At 40.3% G+C, this 21,621-nt stretch overlaps 1 protein-coding gene across 1 annotated transcript in view; it reads right to left on the minus strand.

The window, feature by feature from the left end:
* The window catches only part of tenm1 (teneurin transmembrane protein 1), a 219,912-nt gene that overhangs the window by 112,751 nt on the left and 85,540 nt on the right, over positions 1–21,621 (minus strand). Inside the window, 1 exon segment of the mRNA XM_042493760.1 lies at positions 7,830–8,003. Within this exon segment, the coding sequence (XP_042349694.1) occupies positions 7,830–8,003 (174 nt within the window).

Consider the following 21,621-nt stretch of genomic DNA (forward strand, 5'->3'; position numbering starts at 1 on the left):
TAAATGGTCAGACTCAGGAAGAGGTAACATTTAAATCAGAATATGATTCCGTAAGTGTAGTCATGACTTGCACAATCTAACCAAAGGGTGATCTTTCCTTCGATGATTGTTTCATTCAAAGGATTTGTAAAAGGCCTTAATATCCAGTGTTTTTACATGAAAGAAGTAAAATAGGAAAAAGTCAGAAAAAATAAAATTTGTGTGACAACTGTGCTTTTTTGTACATTTCCAGTCACCTACTTTCTTACAGTTTGAAGCCATGTCACTGTCACTTTTTAGAGCTTGGTCATTTTTTAAGTCACTGGATATCTTGATGTTAAGTCATCAGAGCGTCTGAAGAGCATTGGAGAGAATTTTTAATGTTAAACTACTTTATTCAGTGTTGTCTATGCTCATGTGTATTTTAAAGTAAAATCTTGATATGTTATGTAACTATTAACATTTTATAGCATTTTGTAGTACAGTATCAGTATGAAATACTCCAGCAAAGTGTAAATACTCCAAAAGCCTGTTTAACCCCCTTTGGCCATGCTGTGGTGAAAGCACGGTAGTAAATATTTTTTTCTAGTCTGTTTACCAAGAAGATAAAAATTGACTTTGATTTTTTTTTTTTTTTGGCCTTTGATGTCAGACATCAATCTACTACTCTCAAATGTCAAGAGTGAGCGCTACAAAGCCCTCTGCTCGCCATAAAATGTGTCATCTACACTGTAAACACTGACTGCAGCTTGAAATTATGTTTAATTTCCTCAGCTATATTTGGAGAGATGTTTTGAATGCAGGCTGAGTATGAGACAGAAATGTTGCTGCTGTTAGGCTTTCTCAACTTGAGGCGCTCAAGCAGGGGGTTCACTAAATGATCTATACTTTCTCTGCGTGTGTGTCTCTGTGTATGTGGGTGTGTGTGTTACATCCTGAGACTGTATCCCAGCGTGAGAAAATCAATGAGACCAGTGTAACAGGGACCAGTCCATCAGCATTTGCACATGTGCACGAGCGTGCACGCACACACTCATCTCTCCCACAGACACATCTCCTTTTCACACATACATGCATACAATATGCACTCCTCTGTACACACACACACACTGCTCAGCCTCTCTCCCCTCTCGCTGCACGCAGTCTAGAATATTGATGTGCTCTTTAAGAGCCCTCCTCTCTGTCTGTGTCACATTCCATCCATCTACACACCATTTCCAACCACACCATCAGATAGAGTGAAAACAATTCAGCACTAACTCTCCTTTCATACAGAGGGTTTATACACTCATCGCATAGGCTCAGATGGCATTCCACAGGCTCCGCATTTCATCATCTTCACATTATAATGAGGCAATATGCCGCTCTACTGTATGTCAGTTTGTATCATTTCATATCATTAATATATCCGCCGTTTCACGTTGACTGAAATATTATTCTCAAACTTCAATGTACTTCATTAAAGCAGGGAATCCACTGACAGAAAATTTCTTCTCTGGGCACTTCTGCTTTCATCTGCACCAGAGGAATTTCTACGTGTGCGTGCATGTGTGTGTGTGTGTGTGTGGGGGGGGGGGGGGGGGGGCATGTCCATGTGCTCATATGCATGCGCATCAGATATAGAAATGGAGGAAAGAGAACAGTGTCGATGTGTGCGCCTTCACACATGCACATCACCCTGAGGTTGATTATCATGGGGTGAGTGGCAATTAATGTAGCACTAATTAGAGAGGCTTTTATGTGTGGAGGACTAAGAAGGCTCCTGGTGATCTCTGAAACTGCAGGAGAGATAGCATGAAGAACATAAAACGCAGCACGAGCGGCTTGACAAGACACTAGCCATACGCGGCTGTCACAACATGTCAATTAGTATCTAACGCCATGCGGCAAGCTGCCTCGTAAGGTAGATTACAATTCTGCTGCTCCCGATCCTGATTCCGGCGCCAAGGCAACAAATCAAACAGAGAGCCTATCTTTATGGCATTGAAGTTGACATAAAAACAACAACACTAAAAATACATGAACAGAAATACAAGCAGATTACTACCTTCCAATCATTCCACTGAGCTTGTTTCATCTCTCCCCACTGTGTCATCAGTTTATATCAAAACAAGCAGAAACTGATAACTATCCTCCAATCAGTCTCCTCGGCTATCTTTATGCTCCCACTGTTATGTTGCTGCTTGTGGTTATGGCAGCGCATCAAGAACAAAATCATTTATTTCTGAATAAAGAAATAACATTTTGCTGCTCGTTTTCTTTAGACAAAAATCATGAAAATGATTAAAAACTGTTTCATGAAGATTATTTTTTAATCTCAGCGATTATTTATCCTGTGCCACTTTTACAATGGATATCTCAAGCATCCTTCAAGCAGATTGGTGGAGATCCATCAATCATTCTTCACTTTCAGTCTTCTCACTCCCCACCATGTCGTTATTTTCGTTCTTTTTTTTTTTTTTTATAATTTCCATTCCCCGCAGCTTCCTCTCACCATCCTTCGCTGTGTAATCTAGGGGATTGTGTGGTCTCTTGGTGTGAGAGGTGATGGGTACAGCAGGATGAGCGTGATAATCTGCCACACTGGATTACAGCCTAATCTCTAATCTCTCTGGCCCTCCTCTGCCCGGGGACCACCTCCACCGTGCCAATTTTATTAATCTCAGCCCCCTGCATCAACGGCTTAGCTTTGCCCATTTTGATTTCCCAGCTTTCATCAAGCATATAAAGCAATAGGAGCTGAAACAATAGATTGTTGTGACGCAACCCTCGGAAGTGAATTCCATGACCCCTGCGCGCTCTATCGGAGGATTTAGCTACTGATGAGAGTGTTAATCCTCAGAATGTGAGGATTCATCAAGAATAGTTGCTTTAGGGATATCCCAGGTTGCCTAAATTGCAGCGGGTTGCAGTTTGGCTTGCACGGTCTCTGTATAAGTGCTGAACATGGGCTCCAACAGCATCCAATGTAATATCCATCAGAGTCAGTCTGAGCGTGAAGGTTGCTGTGTCCTGCCTGACTTCATGACCTGGAACACTCACAATTAATATCCCATGTCATGGGGTTAAATTGGTGTTAGTAATTCCTCTGGCTAGTTGAGAGACGGCCGATTGGAGAAAGGCTATTCAAGTCACGTACTGGCTAAGAGGGAACATGATTAACCAATTACCTTGCCTTTCTAATAAATGAGTAATCAGTTCGAGGCTGATCTCTGGACTGATGTCTCTCTATCGTATTGGAACATTCATCGTGCCGAGTGTGTTATGTATGCAAGCCAGAGTCCTAATGCAATAGAGACTGATTGGAATTCATGCCAATGGATATATAGTTAGTCTCAACATGCTCCAATCACAATGTTTAAATGCTTGTATTTACATTTCAAGAGCATTTTCTGGTCTTGCTTTTATTTTTGTAATTGTGCTTCAATTAAATCCTGCAGAGAAAATGTGTAAGTGCCCTTGAAGGATTTCTACTTCATTAAGTGTTCAGAAAAGAGAAAAAATAGATGTGATATTAGAATATTTGCTAAGAAAGGTATAGAAATTGGAATAGCATGTAACCAGTCTCCGCTTGAATGTATATGAGCTGACCTTTCTAAGTGTATATATGTGCTGTCTTTGCACAACAGTGTTTAATTAAGGTGGCTCAGAAAAGCAGAGCTTTCTGTGAAAAGTATGTTTAATAAAGCCAGTTTATACGAGCAGAAAGAGCGACGTCTTGTTTTTTTCATGACTTTGGAAAGCAGACCTTCGACATCATGTGCTGATCACATCAATTCACAGTGAAGAAAATCACAGCCACTCCTCACAAGCTACAGAGCAGCACATAAAATATGGAGTGTAACATATTACAGCAAAAACAAAAACAAAGTGCAAGAAAACCTTTGGCAGCAAGTTGTCAGCCAGCTCAGACAAAACTAGATATAAACTCAGTATTGCTGAAATCCACTGTTAGCTCAAGCTGTTGCACTAAACTGTTTGCAGACATCACATTTTGTGCTTGAGTCACACCTTACTGATGTAAATTTTCTTTACATAATTGATGAAAATAATGTGTGTATGTTAAAGATGCAACATACCATATAAGAACTTTGACATATCAAATAGGACTAGTTCTGGGTAATTTATTTTAAAGACAGAAAACAAGTAATGAGCATTTGAAATTATCAGTTGGAATGTGCTGTACAAATGACAGAACAGCTTTCATAAAGATGGAAATACAGTTTAATGACTGACTGGCTGTCTAACCCTACTGTGTTTTTAATAGACTGATGTCTGGGTATCTGCTTCTAATTTCCTTTAGGAGACATTTAAAAAGGGAAAGAAATGGTGAAAATGTTGGCTCCAGTGAGGCTACAGGTTGGCGGCAACGTTATTCGCTTTATATAAATTGCAATGCATTTGAGAACACACATGTTGACTGGAATATTGTGCATATGCTTAACGGAGCACTTGGTATTACTTTATATATATATGTATAAGCATGTCAGTAGACATTTAAAAAAAAAAAAAAAAAAGGAAGCCGGCATTCTTTATACTGGAATGGACATAGACATCAAAAACCAGACAAGATGAAGAAGATGATTACAGTGGTATGGAAAAATGTTAAAGCACCAACAGGCCACCAATGGAGAGAAAGATTAAAAAGTGTATATTTTGGAAAGCATAACAGCAAAAAATTCCCTTAAGAACTGACAGTTTCAACATTAAGCAGTCACTGGTGATGCAATATATCAGAGGTGGGAGTAAGTCACACGTGCACGTCATGAGCAAGCCTCAAGTTATGACCTTCAAGTCTCAAGGAAGTCCCAGGTCGCTGTGGTGAGAATCAAGAAAGTCAAGCTGAGTCCTGCTATCAGTCAAGCAAGTTGGGTTCAGTCATTGCTCGGGTCGAGCAAGTCACAAGTCAATTCATACTCGAAAACTGATCGCTAAAGATAACATAAGCTGTGCCCTGTGAAGGAATGTAAGTAAATACATTTAATCAGTTAGTGCGAGTCTTCGTCTTATTCTTCTTCTTATGCTACTTTCTACTTCTGCTCCAATATATTCATCTGACAGCTTTAGTTACTAGTTATTTTACAAAATAGGATTTTCACAAACAAAATTCTAAACACCTACAAGTACAGCTTGAACTGTTAGTCAATTAAGAAACTGGCAGAAAATCATTTGGCAACTGTTTTGATTAACAAGTCATTTTTCAATTCATAGCATTTGGTAACTGCAGCTTCACAAACGTCAGGAGGTTTTTTTTTTTTGATGATTTTGTTCATAATTATCAAATATTATTTATGTATCTTTTTAATGATTTTGACATCTGATCTGTTGGTTGGACAAAAGAATTATTATAAAAGTGTCACTTTGGGCTCTGGGACTTTGTGACACAATTTCTTACTATTTCCAGAATTTTTACAATCCAAACAATCAATTGATTAATGGAGAAAATAATCAGATTAATCGAGAATGGAAATAGTAATAATAAGTAAGTAAGTAATCTTTAGTTAATAGTTCAAAATGAGCTTCACTTTAATCAATTAACAGTCAAATCCTGCTTTTACAATAATGTGTAACAGTCACGGGGGTCATGGTAATCTAATGATATCATACTGTATATATAATAATCTAACAGTCACAGGGCATCATTTTCCCAGTACTTTTCTTTTACTTGTATATTTTAACTACATTTTCCTGAATATACTTACATATTTTTACTTAAGTAACATTTCGAATGCAGGACTTTTACTTGTAATAGAGTATTTTAACATTGTGGTATTAGTTACCATTACTAAAGTATGAGCCCTTTCTGAACGGTGTGAAAGACACTTCACTCAGGTAACAAACCTGCTGCTGTGAGAGAGCGGGGAAGATAATTACGCTCTGTTAAAATCCCCAAATTCAAGCAGAGCAGGAGCGTGAGGGGAAAATAACTCACTGAGCCGCGGTGGTGTGTGAGAAGAAAATATCTCACGGCACGCACTGTGCGCACAACAAGAGCACATACACACACTCAAACACAGTGAACTTATGTTGGGATAGCAAGCGGCAACAGTTGTTATGCACTGTGGCAGTCCAAAAACCTCATACAAATAAGTAAGAAGAGAACGCGAGCTTACACAGCCTGCAGCGCATGTACCTGCAATCTACAGTGATAATTGCGTGTGTGTAACGGCCCAGAGCTGACAGTGTGTCGCTGGTTGCCAAGCATGTTCAATGCTTATTGACTTCTTGAAAACTTAACTTCCATGTATCACGCAGATAGAACATGACATAAAAGCACACGGTGAAGCTGTGCAAGAGGACAGAGCTCTTGTAGATTGGAAACGAAGACCAATATTTAACAGTCATCAGTGATCTGTCAAGTTTTTAGTCATGAATACCAAGTCAAGTCAAGTCTTTCATCTGTGTTAGTCAATCAAGAGTCAGATCCTCAAATTTGCAACTTAAGTCAAGTCATATGACTTGAGTCCCCCACCTCTTCTATAGTTGCCAAAACTGAATAAGGACACAACTCCTCTGTAAGCCCAAAGGAGAGGAGGAGTACGACCAGTCAAACTACATGTAATTGGAGCCAAGTTCAATATGAAAGTATCTGAATGTCATCAGGTATAATAACAGTAATTGTATGAATGTATGATTCATCCTTTGTCAGGGTTTAGGTACTTTTGGAAAGGTAAGAGTCCTTACATGCCTGCATGAATAATTTTTCACAGTGCATACAGATGTGTCTGTGATGGTGTTTAAGCACATGCAAAGTGGTGGCAAACAAACAAACTAATTGAGATTTTCCCTGACACTGCTTTCTTTACCCTTCAGAGTTTCCCAACTGGCATATAAGTGTCTCCTTAAACATATGGGTGACTGCATATTAGAGTGTGGTTACTCGGGTGCCTGTGTCTGTGTAGCATCTGCGAACAGAATGTGAATAAGATCAGTCAAAGTGACATTTACATATTTTATGTTATGTAACTGCTATATGATTACGTCTGAATTTGAAGTAGGTTCAAACTTGATGCAGCTGAACAAGAGATATCATCTTCTTTATTCCACACATTCTTCTCTTTTGGCAAAACATGGCGCTTACATCACCCATTATGCAACACAAATGACAACAGTTGGGTTGGAAATTTGATTGTGCTATGCTGTTAGTGGCTAACGTAGCGTTGTGCCACTAGCCTAAAGCAGAAATGAGGAGGCGGCTACTGGCATGCTCACGTCTTTTTAACTCCACACGAACAGATTTTTTAAACAATTTTATTTAAACTTCAGCCCCAGCATCAGTCAAAGAAACTTGTCAAACTCTGCGCAGCAACGTTAGGCTTTATACAACATTTTTTCACATATAGGTAGTACTCCCAAAGACCTGTGAACACGCTTTCATGTGTAAAATCAATGGAGTTCCCCTTTAAGGCTAAAAAAGACATGACCTCAGATTTTAATGAGCAAAGTCAGTCCGTGTCAAAATGTGGTATATTTAACATGTAATACAAAAATGCTGTTTCCGTGGTAACATACAGTAGATCAGACTTAAACCTCCTGTTTGAAACAGAATTTCCTGAAAATAACCCTGTCTCACTGAAATTAGCCTGGTTTTACAGTTTATAAAACACCCCGCTGGTTTAACAGCACACTTGTGTTATTGCTTTTAAAATGTCACATAAATACAAATAAAGGCATCCAAGCACAGCTGTGTGAAATGCTTTAAGCCAGTGTTCATTCAATGCATTTAATATTTACGAATCTGCAAATTACTGTATTACATTTGCTTTGTTGTTACTGACGGGCAAATCCTGTCGATAGTTGAGTGCAGAACATCTGTTATTATCGTGTGCACTGTATGTGTGTCAGCTCACCTCTGTCACCAGCGTGTGTGTTTTCAGGGTTGAGTGTGTCCAGCAGGTGGATGGAGCTGGTGGGTCTGGCTTTGCTGCGGTCCTCCTGTTGATGGTCCGCCGAGCTCAGGCCGTTCTCGTACAGCTGGCTCTCGCCGTGCCGCAGATGCCAGGTCAGACCTAGCAGGTGGACCGCTACACATACACACACACATGCAAACATACACACACACAAAGACACACACACACACACACACACAAACACACACAGTGACAGCCAGAGGAGAGAGGAAGCAGATAGAAAAGATCATTATTCAAGGCATGCCGAGAGGTGTGTCTGAATCTTCTTTTAATGCCCATCTTAGAGTTCTCACTTAGTTTATGTGCTTATTAGTGCCTGGCAAGTTAGTGGACAATGAGCAAGCACACAAAAAACACATAAACACACACACGCACACATCCAATATGAGCAGGTACACATGCGCACATGAACACAGAACGTGGCAGAGGTGGGCAATTAAGGCAGATCTTCAGAGCCTGAGCCCAGGGCTGGTATTAAAGCGCTAACACAGTCTTTTATGCATGACTAATGACGCTTTGAAAGCTGCTGCCGATTCACAATCCATATGGGCCTTTTAAACAACAAAGGGTATGGGAGGATGGGAGGATACTGGATTCCCCCTCCCACTTATAAAACTGTTTACTAGGACAACAATCCAGCATGCTGTTAAATAAAAACAACTAACACCTGGCCGTTAAGGAAATTAATTAGCGTCTTGCAAGGCTGTCAATAAAATGTTCAGTAAAACATTCACCTTCCTCTGACCAATCATCAGTTTTCATTCATGTGAGATTGTACCTCAACAAGGGTTTAGTTTTTTTACTTTAATGAATCTAAAAAGGCAGTGTCCCTTTGCTGACGTGAAGAACAAAGCAAATGAAATAAATCATTGCAGGTTTTTTCTCCTTTGACACATTGGGAACATCAAACAAAAGCAAAGACTCAAATCACAAAGTTACTATGCGCTGGTGGCAGCCAGAGGATGGCTGCTGAATGCAGATCAAGGTAAGGAACTTCTAACGACTTCAAACATCTTCGCTGTCTGTCTTCTGTCTGCTGATTGCAGACACCCAGAAAAAGCACTTGACACATGCTTGCAAGCTCTCACACAAAATGGCTGCTTAGAAAAACAAATCCACAATTATACGGCATGACCAACACAATCACACAGGTACGGCGTGTTCACACAAGTGCATAAATGTTCCTGCTAGTTTCATGCATGCATGCATGCACACACCTACACGCTCTCGCCCACGCTTGATCCCCAGCTGATTAAGAATACCTAATTAAAACTCCAGATAGTTCAAAGCCATTTTCAGTCACTTTATGTTGCGGCAGCACAGGGAAAAAAAGAACTATTTTCTCTGAAAAGCAAATCTGTGATGAGCTCTGAGAGTTGAAGCCAATTTGGTCCCATGCTCCACTCTGGCATCTATGGGGATCAGCAAAATCATACATTTCAACTTCTGACTAGCCGTAGCCACTGTTGGTTTAGCTATCTACTCATGCACAATATGAGCTCCTCTAAGCAGAACACTGACGATTACTAGGGCCATGAGGGAGACGTCATGCATCATTTAGTTCAGACTAATTGAACTGTCAGCCTATGACGAGACCAGACATGGACACGCACACATTCTTCACATCAGTGTGGCTACGAGTCACTCATTTTAAATTTTTTTTTTTTCTCCTCTGTTCAATGTAGTTTTCTTATTTTCCATTTTAAAAAGAAGCAGTGTGGAGGATTTTCTCATTAACACATTGCTGTGAAATTACTTGTGATGACTCATTCTGATGATGGGAGAGAAAAAAAAGTATGACAAACAGTAACCCAAGTGATCTGCCATGTACATTCAATTTCATGGGTTTAGTCTCCAGCAAAATCCCCTCCGGTTGTCTGGTACTGTAAGTACTCTGTCTTTAACAGACAGGTGGGAGAGAAAACAGGCAGGTAGAGAGAAACGTGCAGAAAACCATGTTGATGGTTGTCTGAATCACATTTTATTTAACAATGATAGATCTAGCGACGATCCCGCCGAGATTTCCTTTAAACTACAGCTCATTATCAACTCTCTTGTATTAGAATTAAACATGAAATATAGTGTTGTGCCTACAAATGCAGGTTTGTATGCATCACCAGTGTTTGTACTGCATTATATTACGCAGTGGAGTGGAACAACCTATCATAGTTTCATAAATTAGTCTGTAAGAGTGCTCAGTGAGGGATGACAAGTTATTCCCAAACTGATACATTTAGCATTTCCACCATTCAATCTCTCATGCTCTGTTCTCTCCTCCTTCCTCTCATCTGAATTGCTTTTCTTTCCCTCCTTGTTCTTCGGTGGCCCCCACACCTTCGTCAGCGAAGTGTTACCCACTCCAGTAATGACTCTGCGGCGACAGTCCTCACCGGCTCTCCTATCTTCTCCTCCTCACCACTCCATCCCTCCTCAAAAGCCCCTCAGACCCTACTTCTCCTGCTCCTGCTCATCAGCCTCTCTCTCTCTCCGTCCCTCTCGCTCTCTTGTTTTATGGCTGTTGACCTTTTGCCAGAACACTTAGCATCCAGGGCCACAGAGCGCACGCACGCACACACACACATAAATACACACTGAAGTGAGGACAGATAAGGACCTGGGAACTTGATGAGGACAGGATGGTGGTGGAGATTGCGAGTTAGTGTGCATGCTCTTGTACTTTTGAGGACCTGATGTCCTCACAGCAATATTAAGAGTAGTGATGACATGTTTGGTGTTTAAAAAACTGAGTGCTTATGAAGCCATGGGCAAGGACAGCACTAGGGCTTAAATTTGGGGCTACAGTTAGGTGGGAGTATTTTTTTGACGTTCAGGATTCAGCAACAAAGAGGCTCATTCATTTGCTGGAGGTAGCTGGCAGTCTTCCAAGGCTGAGAAGGGCATGAATCTCTCATGGTTGAATCAGTACAAAAGATGAGCAACTGCTGAGTGTGAAGGTTCATTCTTGACATCAGAAACAAAATTTCACATGTAAGAAAAAAAGATCCTAACTCAAGGTTCACATAATAGCTTTTTCCAGGTGGACGGATAAGTAAGATTTGTTGTCATGGAGATATACTGTTGTCACATGTGCTGGAAAAAGCTAATGAGCTTTGGTATTTTGTAAAAAAGAGCAACGGCACTAATAAGTGCTTTAACTGCTTTGAAAAAAGGCCAAACATAAATGCATGTGTACATCAAAAGAGAGAAAGCATGCAGAGAGAGAGGTGAGAAGTCAATTACAACTCCCAAGCAGAGTTAGATAAACCCACTGGGGGATTCTAGGGAAATTTTTCCTTTGGGCGCAATTGAGCCCCCATACAGACATATTTGCCCATCCCATTTTGCCCAGAGTCCCCGAAACCAACCATGACAGGTTGAGGTAATTTGCCATCAATGTAGTTTCAGGGTGCCCACAGGTATCACAGACTTAAATGTAATGCTTTTTAAGACCTTTTCAAAATGCTTTTTCACCAAATTTAAGACAGAAATATTGGACAAATTGTTATTCTTATTCAAGAATTGCAGTTAAGTACTAATGTAAGTAGCATATGTGGTCCCATGCAGATGTTGGATTTATGTAGGAATATGCCATAGTTATTAGAAGGAGTTATTTAATCTACATTTTGCCATCAGGTAAGCGCAAGTACAAAGCAAAAACACAATATTTGTTTCAGTGGTAGGCTTAAAGGTTTTTAACAATAGATATTTGGTCTTTCACATGAAGAAGGTTGACTCATTTGATAAAACAATTTAAAAGATGGAAATATGACATTAGATAAAATATTTGCGGCAATTAAGACCTCACAAATTCTAATTTAAATTCAAGACTTCATTTTAATTACTTTTTAGGTCTAAGATTAATAAAAAACTCTAAGACATTTTAAGGAATCGCAGACACCCTGAAGTTGTTTAAGAATATGCAACACATAAATATAACAACTCAAATACTGAAGGTACTGTAACCAGGTAACATTCAAATTTACCTAAATGTTAAAGTATTCCTTTTAGTGAATTTTCTGTCAAATTTGGAGTTAAAGTTCGATGAATTCAGCAGCTATGGCATAAAGTGTTTCGTTCCTAATTGCAACAACAATGTGTTCCAAATTTGCTACAGCTCTGATTCTTGCCACTGACTGGCTTCTTTTTCCACATCAAGACGCAAAGTCCCCTTACTCCTACTGGACCAGCACGGGACTTTATTTTGGAAAATTATGCACGGGATAATGGCAAAAGACAAAAAATCTTTTGATCCCGTTTGAATGGTGGCGTGAATAACACATATGATGTTTGACAACTTAGACGAGAACTTTGCAGGTCAAAAGCGTTGCATGTTGTCTTAAAAGTGTTAAAGTATAAAGCCCTACTCAGACTAGACTAGTATAACAGAGGACCTCATGTGATAAAGAGACCCTTCAAGTCTGTGTTTTATGCGGACAGGATAAGTGTATTTACTGACATTATCCCCCAGATAAGATGCGCACATTCATTTGTAACTCCACTGCACAACACCACTCGTGGAGATGTGCACCGTTTTAAAAAAAAAAAAAGTTGGTTAAACAAACAGAAACTATACTGACGCACATTGTTGCCTGTCATCCATCTCATCACCTTTCTTATTTCTCCATTTCTCCTTTTCAGGAACATTTCATCATCTTTCAAGATTTCGCTCTTCTGGTGGATTTACTGTTTCTGCAAACGGGTCTCCATGCTGTGTTATGAGATTCAACAACCCCAAATCACAGAGATATTCAATCACATGGGACCAACATTATCACATGACATCAAAAGATCATTTTTCTTTGTAGACTACCATCCATATTTTTTCCAAAAGAAAGGGGGATATGCCTTTCTTAATGGTGGTTTAGGATCATGTCACAGTATTTTAAGCCATCTGCTATGCCAAAATGATGGGAAAATATGACTTCTCGAATCAAAGTAGAAATAATAGAACTATGATGAGGAAAAACATAAAATGCCATGGTATTATTTCCTTTTCCACAACACTGGTGTTTCAGTGTTTTTCTTAACCTTGGTTGTTTTTGCCATAAAATAATTTTGGTCAGCTGATTAGGGGTCGACAGATTATTGGCCTGGCCAATTATTGGGGCCGATATTTGGCATTTTGCAGATTATCTGTATCTTATTTTAATGATCTCTGATAAAATGAATCAATTACTCATCAATCAAAAAATGCAAAGAGAGTGTCAGCATGGGAGGAACTTTTACTTTGTAATACCTCAGGGAGCTTTTTTTATTTATTCATTTTTTATTCAAATTTTCAATGACTTTGTAAAAAAAGTTGCTGGGAACTTGCTGTATATGATGTTGAATGTTTCAGTTTTGATAAAAAATTTGCTAAAGGCATTTAAACAGCGTTTTGTGTTGGAGTTGGTTATGTTCCAAATTCTAAAAATTGACAGAAAAATCTTCAAATTTATTGTAAATGCAAATCGGTTCGAGGTATCGGCAATCAGCATCTGCATCAGCCCCGAAAAAACAATATCTGGTGACCCCTACAGCTGATCATACAGAAAAAGACAGGCAACTAGAGGACAAAGAAAGTACAACTAACAAGTCAGCAGATGAATTCAAACTGGGCAGCTATGTGGCTTGTGCCTTGACCATTCTGCCGCTGCGTCCAGTATTTTGATGTTTAGGAACATTCAAAACAAAAAACATCTAAAATGAGAATGCACAGCAGCATAAAAATACATCTGGAATAAGTGGTTCCTCTTACTTCTAACTCTATTGCTTATAGGATTTGATACATTTTTGATCCTTCCTGTTGGCACATGAAACACATACACACTCACACAGACACACACTTCGACACAGCATGTAGTCAGTTATGAGAGCAGCATGTGCTCAGCATGAACCTTCACTCTCACTCTCTTTTCCCCCTGTCTGTCTATCCATCTCTCTCTCAGTGTCCATCTTTCTCTCATGCGCTCTTGCAAAAAACTTACATAACCATCACACGTTAGAGAGAGACTCCGAGTGAGTCCAGTCATTATAACAGGAGCGGCAGCAGCACAGTGGCAACAGCGAGCAGCAGTGCAGCGAGCTAACAGGCCGAGGCCCTCGCACACATGAATCATTGATCAGTGTGACAGTGAGATGACTGCCAGAGGTAATAGGACGGCACTGCTGTGAGGGGGTTCTGTACTGTACCCTCGCTGTCGGCTACCCCGCCGAGATGTGCGTGGTAGATGTGGCAGTCTGAAGAGAATGGCGCAGGGTGTAAGGAGAGACTGAGACAGTTAAGTAGAAAGAGAGAGAAAACACATCAAGAGTGCTTGATGTGTGTTATTTTTTTTTAGGCTTACTTAAACTGCCACAGAGAAAAATAAGAGAACCAAAGAATCCAAGCCGGTGGAAATTTGTGGATAATGCTAGCAAGGCTGCTGAGATAACAACCGCTCCATTACGGCTCTTGTGCGCGAACAGCTGGAATGCAAAGACGTATCATGGCATATCTTTATTGTGATTGTAATAAATGGCAACCCTGAACCACTAAATTCTCTCCATTATTCCTTCCAGATAGGCAGGTTTTTAAAGCAGACCATTTGAGCTGGTCGAGGTTGTGATAATGCTCGCGTGCAGTCGCTGCTGCAGTTGTTGCTATTGTTGTTGTCAGGCATGTGTGTGCCTCCAGATTAGATAGAAATGATTGTGGGCTCCAGTGATGATTAGATTTCACACTCGTGGTGGGAGAAAGAGTGGGAGATAGAGGAAGAAAATAGTGAGCGTGCGTGTGCTTGTGCACATTCCTGTTTAATGCCTGTGTTACACTACATGCAGTTATCTGGTGTTTGTAACAGTGCTGGGCTGCAGGACACAATGGGTGAGATTGACTGTGAATATACTGTCTTATCGATAACCATTACAGCCAAGGTAGCACTGCAGTCAGTTAAAAATGATTTATCAATACTCTCGCACAAGCGGAAACACACCCGGGCTTGATTGCCAAGTTCTTTTGGGCTCATACACATAGCAAACCGCAGACTATATTCCATCTGACAACCAAAGACTACAGCTGGCTTTGCCCGGCAGCAAACACTTTCAAGAGCATCAGTCATTCGATTTAGTGTGTAGTTTAGCATGTACAGTAAAAGCAATTTCTCATCCAAGTTCTGCATGGCTGTGTCAGCCTCTAGCTAAGCCACAACTTCTGAGGGATGGGAGAAAGAAAGGCAGAGAGGGAAAGAAGGGCAGAGGGAGATAAAAGACACGGGGAGATGGAGAGAGGGGAGTAAGAAAGGAGGAGAGAGACAAATGGGGAAAAACAAGTGTGAAGGAGAGTGAAGGAGAGGGACTTCAGAGCCAATAAAACAAATCTGTGTCTAAGTCAACGTTGGAGTAGAGACTGAGAGCCTGGGGGTCTGCCTGCCCTCCCGCCTCTTCGCCTGTCGGCCCTCGCTCCACTCTGACAGACAAGAGGTGCTAAAGTGTTTTTCTTCCTCCCCTCCACCAACCCCTTGAAAGCTACTAATACCACTGTCATGACTGTTTAAGTGTGTATGTTTGTGTGCATGAGTGTGTGTCTGCTGACATTTGCTTGTGTGCAAAGCAGCAGCAGAGCCTCACTCCGCTGTGTGTCTCGTCTGGTAAACCTCAGCACTCATCATCAGTGTGACCTTGCTAGTCTAGAATCGGAAGTCCTGTTTGGATAAAAGGATAAAATGACGGGAAAGAGGGATAAAGGAAGAGCGGAGGTGGTGACACACTCCTCACGTCTTGAATGATGAGATTTGCTGTATATCCTGCTGTTTATTTACCAGTAAAACTTGCTGTCACTGTCATCTAGTTAGTCACGGTAGCGACAGTACACCAAGTCCAACAGATCAGAGCTTTCTGCTTCACGCATTTCTCTGTTGTTCTTTCATTTCTAATCACGCCCCCTCTCCCTTTCTGTCAGAGTCCCCCACTCTCCCTGTCTGTCTCCCACTCGCTGTCTTACTGATCTGGCCCTTTTCTGAAAGCTGAGTCATGTTACAACAGACAGAATAGTGTTAAATGAGCAGGGGATCGGCGCCATGTTAGATTCCCCTCCGGCAGTCACCGTCAACCAGCACTGAGAGCCAAAACACTGCAGACAAACAACGACTCACAACCGCAGCTCAGTCACAACCAGCTCGCCGCCTGTGTGTGTTTGTGCGTGGGTGTGCGCGAATGCATTTGGGTGTGTGTGAGAGTGTCATAGGATGAGAAAGAAAAGAAAAAAGAATGTGTGAGTATGAGATGCCGTGCACGCTGGTGTGCATGTGTGTGAGCCTGCACTTGCCTGGTGAAGTATTGGAGCTATCGAGGCTATTTCATTGCAGCCTCTCTGACCTTCTGGAGACATTTTACCAAAGGGCTCTCTCGCTATTCAGAGCTTTCTGACCAGAGTCTGTCTAGCCATTTAAAGCAATTTTACCAAAGGCTCCTGTAGTTGTTACGGCAGTTTTAGCAAAGGCCAGCAGGTTTCTTAGAGCTGTATCAGACGACCAAAATAGAGGAGTGAAAACAAAGAGAAACTGGACCAATCAATACAGACCCCAATGAGCCATGAAGCAGCTGGCTGAAAGAAGCTAGGGGTGAGTGCACACTCACTCACTCACACACACACACACACACACACACACACACACACACACACACACACACACACACACACAAACGTAAGCACACAGAATCGAAATCACAAAGTAAGGTACACACCTACATGTACATGCACAGGCATACACACACAAGCTGTACATTTGGTATGAGACACACATATGTAAGTCCCTCTCTCTCTCTCTTTTTTTTTTTTTACAGATCTATAGCAAAATTTTGTAAAGATGTGCTCTGCAGGATGCTCCTCAAAAATAATATATGTAATCTATTTTTCAATTTTTCTCCAAAGACTGCCCTCTGCCTGTGTTTTTTTGTTATTTTCTGTGTTTGAGACGTTCATAGGCGTGTACCCCCACAGCGCTTAGGTAAGATTTGGGTTTTGTACAAATCATAGACTGTATTTAATGGATGTAGCTACTGTGATGTCACCAATTAGTTTGGAAAGTGCAGTTTTAAAGCCTCAAGTCTGCATTTCAGCCATCACCATATTGGTTTCTTGGAGCCACAAAAGACCATATTGGGAAGTGACGTTGGAGCTCTGGAGGAGCGAGGGGTGGATCTGACCTACAGACGGAAGCGACGCCTTCCAGACAGCCTGTCACTCAAGCAGCCCTGCCCTTAAAATATGTGTAAGTTTGGGCCTTTTTCAAATATAAACTGGTGCATCATAAAAAGTTCACCCCCTGTACAGTTGTCATTAATGTTGAAATGAACTATATTAGATAAAGAGACCAAAACACTTATTGTACCAGGCCATAAATATGTTTGGGTTTTTTTTGCTATAAAATTATTCAATGGGGATTTACTCTTTGCATTTTTTTATCCAAGATAAACTGCACCAGGAAAATGAAAATACAGAAAGGTAAGAGGCCAAACGAGAGTAGGGTTTTTTTCATTTTCACTTTTGCTGGCAATTGATTTATAAACAGTAACTGACAATCCTGCAGAATATACCTTTAAATTTATGTCCTCACGCACCCAAAACAGGTTTTCTGTTGAAAGAATACTGAACAACACCAGATTTTAAGGTAAACAAGATCAGAAAATGCTTCAATGAATAGAAAGTTGAGAGAAAACACACATATTATTGGTCATGCATGTTATTCTAAACATGCAAAACACAAAGGAGATTTTTTTTTATCTGGCATAACAATGGAGATTCCTTCATTTTTTTAAAACAACAAACTGAAAATATTAAGCCCCATGTACATATACATGTACACACACATACCGAAACCTTAAACACACACATGGGCACAAATGGCAGGTAAAAGCCCTCTTAGTGTGAGCTATAACTATGGAACAGACTGAAAACATCTGTTGAGTCAAAGAGAATAAAGCCAATACACAGTGCAGAACGCAGCAGCACTGCTGTAGTGTGATTGAGTCACTGTGTGTGACAGCGATTTTGTGTCCAACTGAACTGTGCTGAGCCAGTACACTCCTAATAGAAGGGGTTTTAGTTTCCAGGCCCTTCTGGAAACAAGTTGTAGCAGCCAATCTTACCCACTCAGCATTGCTGAGTAGATAATTGGTTGCCAGTTGCCCTCCTTGACAGAGCTGCACAATGAAGAGGATCGCGGCTGATCCCACACAAACAGGCGACCACCTGTTCAAAAACCTTCCTTTGGGAGAAGGTAACATTTCATTAGGACCAGCCTGACGCAACACCTCAACAGCTTCATCCTGACAGCCATCAGCAGATTCAGCTGCCCCTCCGACTTTACCTCTGTGCACAATCTATGGCCTTCTGCCCGCCACCTGCTATCAGAACAGACTGCAATCCCCACGGTTACTGTTCTCTCCACTGAGGATACTATTACTATCTCAGTCTGTTAGTTTCCACACTTTTGCACTCATAAAATCGCGCTTTATACCATGTAACTAAAGCTTCAGGAACTGAAGTCACTAAATGTTCAAGATTTTGTGAGGCATTTTCACCTCCTCAGTAAGTACAGCCATCACAGAGTACAGTCCAGTGTGTGCGATGGCCTGCAGATTGTGCTGTCTGATTGCATATGGGCCACAGCTCAGACTGAATAAAAGTAGCAGATCTTCAGCAGAGTGAATCAGCACATTTGAGCTTTTCCAATTTAGTCTTGGACTATCCTTTAATTTTTGGGCCTGTCTTTTCTTCCACATGAATTTGTTCAAAGTCTTTGCTTCTTTGTCCTTTCCATATAGGTACACTAAAAAAAAAAAACAGGCCAAGGAGATTTACACCCTGTCTTTCTTTTGGGACACTCCCTTAATTACTTTGCAGCTTACTTATAAAAAATGAGTTTGATAAAGTATACAACACTACAGGACTTTTTCTGATGCAACTTTCTCACCCAGTTACTGTGTAATGTCAATGTAATAGCTACAGCACACAAGTACTGATTTGCTGTTGGTGCATTTGGCTTAACTAAAAAAAGATAAAGCTGTCCCTCACTGGAGCCACAAATATTCATGTGTTTTCACCTCTGTTCCCAAGAAAGTTTCATCGCTGTAGTATGTGTGTTTACTAAAACACTATAATGAGAGCCAGGAGCACTGGTGCTGAAGACATACAGAGCTAGCCGGCAATATAACGAGTAAGAAGCAGTGCTGGTTTACCACCAGCATGAGACTAAAGCAGGCTATCTTGCATTATGCCTGACAGTAAGGTTGAGGAAATATGATAACATATACTCTGAGACAAAAGAAATTTGTCTCAAAGAGATTTGGTTATGCCATGGAAGCTACCACAACGCAGCTACAACAGCTCCCTCACCTCAGTTTAGGGGAAGGGGAAGGGGAAAAAATCGATACACCTTAGAATCATGATACTTCTACAGGGCAATACTGCATCGATACACTGTGCCAAGTATTGATTTTTGTTTTATGACAGAAATTACTGATATACAAATACAATTTTAACTTTTGTAGGCCTACTGAAATTATAAAATCAATAGCTTTCTCAGTCCACCAAATACAAACTATTGTAATATAAATGATTTGCTGTGAGATGAACAGACTGAAAACTTTATCTTATTCAATAAAAGAGATGCTAAGGAAGTTTTCCTTTGGGGACAATTTGCAATAGAAAAAAGGCAATGAGTCGCATTAAATCGCAGTGCTCAACATATTACAACATGTTTAAAACTGTAATAATATTGTACTGTGACTAAAATATTGTGATAATGTTGTATTGTGGGGCTTCTGGTGATTCCAATCCAGGGTGCAAATTTTATTTTTTTTGTTCTTTGGCCACGTGGCTAGTAAATGTTCAAATTTTACAATATTCAATAGATTATCATTGTTATTTTGACTGGTAAGTGAAGCAAATCTACCAGCCACTTGCATATTTTACCAGCATTTGGCCAGTGGATGGTGCTAATTTTAGAGTTCCCTTACAATTTTTACCAATGAATTTTCAAAAATATTTCCATAATTTTTCCATAATATTTTATCCCATTTTCAGGACTTAATGCAAGTTAAACATTCCTACCACCAATTAGCTGCATATTCCAAACATATAATACCACTGATATTTCAACTGTCTTTGAGCGCAACACTAAATATTACATTTTATAATAAAAGTATCACATTTTGTGTACCATGAAGGGTAAAATATGTTTTGGCATTTTCTGAACATATTTAAGCAATATTTATATAATGTAAATTTTATACATTTTATAAAACTTTTCAAAATCATTCTGTTAATACCAATTTCCTGACCATGTGAACCCTGTGATTTTGTACCCTGTTCCCACCCCCACTTCACTCCAAGGTACTGTTTCAGAAGAGCAATATTAGACGCCCAGAATGTCCAGAATATTATTTTTAATCAGCTAATCAAGGACGCTGATTGAGCTGGCTGACAAATACCCAAAATCTGTGGGTCACATTTTCCAGTGTTGTCTACAGAACAAGACAATTGAAGCTGTCAAGTGATGCATAGTCTTTGATTGCTTGTCACTAAGACAGTAGGCCTTTGTCATAGCAGACATTTTTACTTGTCATATCAGGAAAAGTAGAGGTATTTCTAATAACATTAATGATGGCTCCATTATAATCAAGCGTCTCAGTAAGCCCTGACAAAGTGACAGTGAGCCTGCATGCACAACAGAGTGACTCTTAAACTGGAGCAGCTAAATGGAATTCAGCCACCATTTCTTAGTGTACAGCTGTGCTTTTAATTCTGTGACTAGTCAAAATATTTGAATGATTTTAGTGAGTGATTCTGATTCGGCTATGAGTTCAAATCTACTGTTAAAGGCTTCTTTTGACAGTACCTCAGCTATAGCCAAGACAGGATGTAGACTCATTGTATTCCCTAATAAAAGGTCAACTACCTTGTCAAACAGTCATACATTTTATTTAACCTTTTGGAGCCACTAGTCTGTATCCTTCACCTTGTCTCCTGTCTTCACCAGGCTTCATCAAACAATAGGGGACCCGCTGCCCTCTCTGTGGTTATGTATCAACGATTCTACATTTAGTTTAAAGTGGACAATCTGATAACATTATCATTTCTGTAAACATGTATACCACTATAAATTCACCCAGCATCTGCTCTTAACTCTAGTTTCACTGCTCTTCTCTGGTGTTTACAACTTTGTCACAGGATTTAAAAACTTTTCAGTGCCCTCCAGCGCTATTATTTCAAACAAAAGCTGTGCAACAAAACTCATTGAGCAGGCATCAGCTACTTTCCTCTGGTACTTTCATCAGCTAACAGCTCTCCAGTTCACCTTACAGCTGCTAGTTATGCAAGCTGAAATCCAGGTTCAGTGAACCGACCAGGCAGTATGTCTGAAACACTAACTGCGTTTGTGAGAGGCAGTGTGATGAACCACCAATTACTACTAGTCAGTGTTTTCCTCCTCTACCCCCCACACACTAAAAATGAAGCGCTTTCTTTGCTATATTTAGAAGTAATTAGAAGCTAATTGGCTCTTTTTTGCTGTCTAAAACGGCTTCCTGGGCTTCCTGTCTGGGTCTCAAAAATAGCCTCAAACCCGTTCAAAAGAAGATTTCCAGTCAACAACACGCACACACTCGAACTGCTCAATCGGAACTAGCTTAAAGCAGATGAAAAACTATGTCATTACGGATAACTCACCTTTCCGCTGACAGAAACTTCCCCCTCCTTTGCTATTTTTTC

This window comes from Plectropomus leopardus, chromosome 9 (genome assembly GCF_008729295.1).
Source record: "Plectropomus leopardus isolate mb chromosome 9, YSFRI_Pleo_2.0, whole genome shotgun sequence".
Lineage (NCBI taxonomy): Eukaryota > Metazoa > Chordata > Actinopteri > Perciformes > Serranidae > Plectropomus > Plectropomus leopardus.